The following is an 8306-nucleotide window of genomic DNA, read 5'->3' as shown; positions in this document are numbered from 1 at the left end:
GACTAGGATTGGGTATGCTTACTCAATCCACCCAAAGTTATGCAAGATCTGTAGAATTCCAGATCATGGAGCTATAGCATGTAAACCAGTCGACATAGTAGCTACTGTCAAAGAGGGAGCAACGAACAATCGTAGTATGGAAGTTGGGGGTCCTTCAAATATCAGCCAACAACCATCTCAGGGCAGTGAGAATGGAAACTCGGAGTCATCAGATTCGTACCTAGTAAAAGTACAAGTCACAAACAATGACATCCCAAATGCTCTGAGAATAATGGGTTTCTATGGCAAAGAAATACAAGTTGTTGAAACAGGGAATGAAGAAGGGGAGGTAAATAGCAAAGCTATCACGGAGGAAGGATTATTTCATGACTTGAAGTCTGCTGATCTCGCTGATCCCTTCACAAATATCCCCTCTAAGACAAATTTCATGGAATGGGATAAGGAGCAAAGTTTCTCCTTGGGAGGAGGAGGAACTGCTGAATGCACCAAGGAAAAATCGAGCATAAAGTTAATAAGATCACCATCCATCAAAACTTCTGATAGATTGAAGGTGGTAAACAACAACAAAAAGTCTCCTCCTATAATCCCATCAGGTTTTGAAAAGATGCTACCTCAGCAAGCTGTCTAAGAAAGCCCAACAAAATCTTGGACAAGGCAGCAAAGGCCAGCAAACCTTCTCAAGAAATTTGAAGCTGTCCACCAGGAGGAAAGAGCACAATACTCAGGCCAGACTAAAAAAAAGAGAGTTTTTGAAGAAGTAATGGAAGACAAAGACGACAGTCATTCAAAGGACATGCCATTGATGGATAATCAGAAAAAGAGAGAAGTAACAGTGACTGAGGAAGAAGGAACTGGAGCAGGATGGTCTGACAAAGCCCAAAAGGTAATCCTAAACTATAAACTAATCCATTCCAAGTTACACTATAATATTATCCAGCAAATTTTTTCAAAACTTAGTATGCTCTATCATAGGAAAAAGGGAAAGGACTATCCTATAATATCCTACTTCTGGGAATTTATTGTAGTTATAACTTGGAACTGGCAAGGTTTAGGGCAAAAAAAATACTCAAAAGTACCTTCTAGATATCCTAAATAAGGAAAATCCAGACATTCTTTGCTTGCTAGAAACTAAACAACAAAATAGAAAAATGCATAGTATTCTAAAATCTGTGAATGTCCATAACTATTGGTTGGTCCCTCCTAGAGGCCAAGCAGGGGGGATGGCCCTGATTTGGAAAAATAATCTTAGTATTACCATAGATAGCTCAACACATAACCAGATTAATGCTATAGCCAAAGAAAACTGTTCCAACAGTTTATACATGGTTTCAGCTTTCTATAGCAGCCCATACCCTACTAATAAACAACAGTCTTGGGATATGCTTGTTAGTATAGATGAAACCATAACCATTCATTGGCTTGTGATGGGGGACCTAAATGTTTTCCTCAGTCGAGAGGAAAAAAAGGGAAGTAACTTATTTGATGAAGGAGAAGCCACTATATTTAGAAATAAAATCTCTGATATGAATTTACAAGATTTGGGGTTTAAAGGTTATCCTTACACATGGAGCAACCATAGAACTGATAACTCAAGAGTGGAAAAGAGACTTGATAGAGCCATGAGCAATGAAAAATGGATTGAACTTTTCCCAAAATCCACAATCCATCATCTCATTGCAAGGGGATCTGATCATAGTCCTATTATCCTTAAAACTAACCCAATTTGGAAGGATGGTGCTTATCCTTTCAAGTATTTTGGGGGCTGGATGGAACACCCTGATTGCAAGAGATTAATCATGGATACTTGGAGCACAACAAGACAGGGATCTGTGAGTTTCTCTTTTGCAAAAAATCTTAAAAATGTTAAAGTTTCCCTCAATAGTTGGAATAAAAATACTTTTGGAAACATTCAAAACAATATCTCTAGGATCAAAAAGGAGATAGAAGTGTTGTCTAACAATAGCAATAGATGCCATACTACTCTAAAGAGATTTGAAACCTCTCTGAGTAAATGGCAGGATATTGAAGAAAATTACTGAAAAATCAAAAGTAGGAATCAGATAATAAATCTGGGTGATAGAAATACCTCTTTCTTCCATAATGTTGCCAGGACAAGATACAACAGGAATAGAATTGAGTCTATCAAAAATCCAAATGGCACCTGGTTGGAGAAAAGAAGTGAAATCTCAAACTGTCTAACTGACCATTTCAAGAGCATCTCCAATACCAACTCTCCTGTCCTAAATAGGGATTTGATAAATCTAATACCATATTCTATTACTGATAGAGAAAATGAGATCCTCTTTGAAACACCTAAGGATGCTGAAATAAAAGCTACTCTGTTTGCCATGGAAGGAAATAAATCTCTTGGTTCCAATGGTTTGCCCCCAAATTTCTTTCAAGATAATTGGGAAACCATAGGAGAGGATCTGATAAAACTAGTTCACAATTTCTTTGATACTGGATATATGCTAAAGGAAATGAATACCACTTTTATATCCCTCATTCCTAAGGTCCAACTCCCCTTTACGCCAGGGGACTTTAAACCAATATCTCTTTGTAACACAACTTACAAACTCATTTCCAAAAGAATGAAACCTTTGCTGTGTAAGATCATCTCTCCCTACCAATCTGCCTTAATTCTAGGGAGGCAGATAACTGACAACACTATGGTTTCTCATGAGATTATTCATAATATGAGAACCAGAAGAGATCTACAGGAATGGATGGTCATTAAGATAGATATGTCAAAAGCTTTTGACAGAGTTGAATAACCCTTCCTATTAGTTGTCCTAGAAAAAATGGGTTTCTCAAAAACTTGGTGCCATATCATACATCAATGCAGATCAACTACTAGTCTTGCAATCTTATTGAATGGAGTCCCTTGTGAAACCTACAATCCAACTAGAGGGATTAGGCAAGGGGATATTTTGTCCCCTTACCTCTTCATCCTATGGATGAAAGTTTTCTCCAGAACTCTAAAGAAAGCGGAAAACGAAGGAAAAATACATGGCATCAAAATTGTGAAAAAAGCTCCTCCCATTAGTTATTTATTATTTGCGGATGATTGCATCATTTTCTTCAAAGCAAACACAAATGAAGCTAATAACATCCTTGACATGATTTCTAGTTTCATCTCCTGCTCTGGGCAAATGATAAATCTCTCTAAGTCTGTAATCTTTTCAAGCAATAACACCTCTTTTGATAAGAAATTGAGTATAACAGGTCTCATGAAGGTTAATCCTATATCCCTTAAAGATAAGTATCTAGGGTCTCCCTTCTTTTCTAACAAGTCAAAAGTTAAAGCCTTTCATCCAGTGATTGATCTCATCAAACACAAGATGGGGGGATGGAATAACAAAACTATCAACCCCGCGGGGAAGATGGTCTTGATCAAACATGTAACTTCCATGATGGCAAATTATCAAATGAGTATTAAAATACCAAAAACAATCACTGATGAGTTGAATAAAATCCATAGGGATTTTTCATGAGGCAAAGAAGATGGTAAATCAAAAGGTGTTTACCTGAAATCTTGGACAGGAGTGTGTACCCCTTTAGAGAAAGGAGGGCTAGGTTTCATAAACTTGGAAAAATTTAACAATGCTCTAATCTCCAAGATGGGATGGAGAATGTTTCAACAACCTAATACCTTGGGTGCACAAGTCATGCATGCCAAGTATTTTGAAAATTCAGATATTATGCACATGTCTGCAATACCAAAACCAACAGACTCTTGGGTATGGAAAGGCATCTTAGATGGCATAGCAAACATTCAAAAGTATGGAAAATGGCTAGTGGGAAACGACAACAAAATCAATATTTGGAAGGACAGTTGGGTTGAAGGTTCAGATTATCTAATCAGTAAACCTAACAACTGCCCTACAAATATTGAAAAGGTGGCTGATCTAATGAATGAACATCAACAATGGAACTTACAACTGATTCTCACCATCTTTAACTCTCATACTTCTAGGAAAATAACACACACACACAAACATTCATACTGGTCAGGAAGATAGAGTTATTTGGTATCTGTCAAAGGATGGAAAGTTCTCTGTGAAATCTCTTTACAAAGAGTTAACACATAGAAATATCAATAGAAGAGAAACAAAAAATTGGATTTCCATCTAGAATCTAGTTGTCTCCCCTTCTATCAAAGTTTTCCTTTGGAAAGTTGCCCACTGTATCTTACTAACATGAGCTAGAATGGGAAAACACCTTCACTATATTGACAAAATTTGTAAAATATGCAATTGTCAAGAGGAAACCATATCACATATGTTCATCAATTGCCCTGTAGCTCAACAAGTCTGGAGAGAACTCCACTTTGAACCAAATGAAATTTTCAACAATAGGGATGACTTCCATGAGTGGTTAACAAATCTTCTAAACGTCAAAAGTCACAGAACCCACTCAATGGGATGGGCTGAGATGTTTTCTGTTGTCATATGACACATATGGAAAGACAGATGTGATTTGACTTTTGAAAAGAAAACGCCAAATGCTGGTAGGATATCTAGGAATATTATTTATTACATAAACTACCAGAAAGTTGAATTTGACAGGAAAAATTGCAACTTCTCTAATGTGTCTTACTCCAAAGAGGAGGCTGAAAATCAAAAAATTGAATTCAGATTAAGAAGGATGCCACCAATACTCTTCACTTTGAAAATAAATGTGGCAATCTATCTAAAACCTACCACTGGAAGTTATAGTATGGGTTTAATCCTTTTCGATCATACATGACATTGCAGGGGAGCAAGATGAGCAGTGTTTGGGAAAAATTCAGATGAGGAAGTGAAACAAAAGGCGGCACTGGAGGCATACAACTGGACGACAACATTAGGAAGCAGAATGGATTTTGAATCCAACTCCTGCCAAATAATCAAGCTAATCAGGAGCATGCATGCATACAAGATAGGAGCCCGTTTCTCTCTAGATTACGACGGAAAGGAAGTTTTTGAAGTTGGAACTTGGAGCACAACTAATGACATGGAATTTTTTTTAGCAGTCAACCTTGCTAAATATAGCATCGACTGTAATTTTGGTGGGTCTTGGGACCATCTTACTGTAACAAGTATTATCCCGAACATTATCGACAATATTTTTCCTTCTCGTTTTAAATTTTATCAACCAACAAATGTAATAGCTAATACTATTTCACAAGGTTTGGACGCAAACCAAAGGGTTTCTGGCAGTTTGCTCAGCAACTCCAACCCAGAGGTGATCGCCAGTTGAGGTTTCATTCCTCTTTATCTATTAAAAAAAGAAAAAAAAAACACCTTTCTCAGGAACGGGTCTCATTCCCTATGTTACTACCAAATGCACCACGCTTGCCAAAATCGGAAAAATCAAATGAAAGCAATGAACAATCTTAAGACAAATGCACGATAAAGAACTTTCTTTTATCCCTTGAGTCAATGAATCAATAACAAAGCAACATAGCTAGAAAATGAGTAACCATACAAGTAATGGCAATTGCTATTAACTCCTTATTACCCAAATGAGGAAATTGTTGGAATATATGCCACATTGGTTATGAGTCAAGTTACAGAAGATCAAGTCAGCTGGTAAATCCTACATTCAAGCTACCTATTCAAGATTAGTTTGTTATCTTCTGAGGTTAGGTTTACTGCTTCTTCTATTATTATCCTATATAAACAGGAATATTTATGTAACTGTAGAATTATCTCAGAATGTTCTGATGATCTATACAATTTCCCCTTTGAGGTTTATCAGTGGATATAAATCGAGTGACCGAACCACTTTAATCTCTTGTCAACCACTTTAATCTCGTCTCTTTTATTATCTCTGATTCTTATTCTTATCATAAATCTAATAAAAAAAAATTATAATATACAAATATATTATACGTTGTCAGAAAATAGTCCCCCGTTGCTGGTTGAGCTCAAGTCAGGTGCCTCCATAGCTCACCTATAACTCCTCTGAAGGGTCAAAAGACTTTCAACATACATTGTAAATTTGTAAGAGGGATGACCAATATTGGCACCTAAGAAGGAGTTGGCGCTTTCATCTCCAGTAATTTCAATCTTGCTGAAAGTTTTCGTCTTCCGATTATAAGAATGAACGAAAACAGAATCGCGATAACGAGGTTCATCACTCTCCACATCAGATAGTTCTAAGATCAAGTACTCAGTTCCCTCGACAACGTGAAGCCGAACATATTGACAACTCCATCAAATAGGTAACATGATAATCTCTTTAGTCCATTTGATGTTACTAGTATTTGTAGTACTTGTATTTTTGTCGCAGTCGTCATCAAGTATCCACAGATTGACAGTGTGATTATCTGGGTTCTTTACTATAACTAGATGCCCATCCAATTCCATAAGATAATAAGAGTTAGGCCGATCAATACCAATCATATCAAGGTCTGGTATAACTCTGTAATCCTCTATCCCGACATCAAATGCCACTAGCATGGGACGAATATCATTGTAATACATCCAATATATGGAACCATTCGCATAAACGGAACCATATAGATCTTTAGAGAACTTATCTGACGGTGGTACCTTATCAATCCTTCTCCAAGCAGTGTCGCTGCCTAGAGTCAAGGCCTCGCACATTTTGTAATTCTCCTCTTCGTCTTCGTATATTGTGTACTCCATGTACCCTTCCAATTTTGGAAGCTCATACCCAGATATGCTCCACATGCAAATCACTTTGTATTCCCTTGTTGTAGGATAAAATCCAAATTCATAAGTACGATATACATCTACTTTCGATAAGTCACATAATTTCTCTACTTGTGCTAAGTAAGATGATCTGATCCAAGGTGTCGCTTCTTTGGTGATGACATTGTATAGACCTGCAGCATGATCCTCTTTAACTTCATTGTCAGAGTCCATATCTTTTCTTTCTATTTTGTCGATTAAGCATATCATACCGTTGATGGGTTTTTGTATATGCTGACAAACCAACAAATCTTTATTCGATATGGCTTGCATGGTTTTTGTTGCTGTAGTTATTTCTTTGTGGTTTGTGTCTATGCAAAAGTTTGCTGTACAAGGAATCTCAAATTTAACGCTTTCATCCTTGGGAAAAGACACCATGAGATTCACGATGAAGACCCGTGGACTTTTTAATACAGCTTTACTGGTCAAAAAATAGAGATGTGGACTTGTTTTCAATTGCCGTCGATGGTGTAATTTGATCAACCAATGATCCTTTTCAATCAAGGATTGCCAAGATTTGCATACGCGTTTGAAATGCACAAGCGATTTCAATGGAAGTCTGCTTAGTATCTCACATAGTATTTGATCATCAATGCAGCTAGTAGTAGTACCCTTCATCTTTTTCATGGTGGACGAAAAAGAAAAAGCTTCGCGGGGAAAAACTATATGGACCGAGTTTGAAACTATCGATATTTCCTTTCTTTTATAGGCACAAACTTTCTTGCAAACTAAGAAAATAATCATGATGGGATTGGGACTCGAACCCGGTCCTAACACCGTGTTTGGATACACTTCAGAAAAAGTTTTTCGACTTCTAGAAGCAAAAAGAAAATCAACTTTTTTGTGATGGAAAATACTTTTACTTCTGACTTTTACTTTTTAACTTGAGCTTCTGGAAAAGCATAAGCACTTTTACTTCTCATTCCCAAACGCGCCATAAAACAATTAATTAGGAAACAAAGGTATATTTTAGGACGACTTTCTATGCATGGCCACTAGCAAGGAATCTAAGGGATATTTTAGGACGACTTTCTATGCATGGACACTAGCAAGGAATCTAAGGTATATTTTAGGACGACTTTATATGCATGGGCACTAGCAACACTGGTTTAAGTTTGAATTATGCCGAGACCACACACACATCAGTGTAGAAGTAAGTACTAGGGAGAGTTGATTGAGGTTCATTTCAAGAAGAAATACTACTGCTGGACATGGCGATGAGAGGTATTATTGTAATCAAAATTCTTTCTGATAATACACAAGGCAGGAGACGAGATGCTGTGTAAATAGAAAAACCTAAACATTGAAGGTCTGGATGCTTATCCTATAGCGGATATAGTCAAATCTGTTGCGATTTTTATTGAAACCCTAACTCTCGAATCAGAGTGTATCCGATAACATAGAAGAAGTGCGACAATACTGGGGACTGACGGTTCAACCGTGTTCAACGGTAATGCTGGCACTTTGGATGTAACCAACGTCGCAATTGTGAACTGATGATCTGGCAGGCCGCGTGTCTCCCATCCATATCGTATAATCGTACTTCGTGGATATATAATTATTGCCTATATAGACATTGGTACATCTTATTCAGTTGGAGTGTGA

At 37.1% G+C, this 8306-nt stretch overlaps 1 protein-coding gene across 1 annotated transcript; it reads right to left on the bottom strand.

Annotated features, from left to right (window-relative positions):
* Positions 1-6200: 6200 nt before the first annotated feature.
* LOC113306290 lies at positions 6201-6875 on the bottom strand. Its single transcript, XM_026555244.1, has one exon. The coding sequence runs from the start codon at positions 6873-6875 to the stop codon at positions 6201-6203; it is 675 nt and encodes a 224-aa protein (XP_026411029.1).
* Between the last annotated feature and the right edge of the window lie 1431 nt (positions 6876-8306).

The sequence above is a fragment of the Papaver somniferum genome, chromosome 8 (assembly GCF_003573695.1).
Source record: "Papaver somniferum cultivar HN1 chromosome 8, ASM357369v1, whole genome shotgun sequence".
Classification (NCBI taxonomy): Eukaryota; Viridiplantae; Streptophyta; class Magnoliopsida; order Ranunculales; family Papaveraceae; genus Papaver; species Papaver somniferum.
The sequence above is the reverse complement of the archived record's forward strand: the minus strand, read 5'-3'. Positions and strand labels throughout refer to the sequence as shown.

Excerpts from the sequence above, each read along its gene's own strand:
- LOC113306290 (XM_026555244.1), bottom strand. The coding sequence starts at position 6,875 with ATGGACTCTGACAATGAAGTTAAAGAGGATCATGCTGCAGGTCTATAC.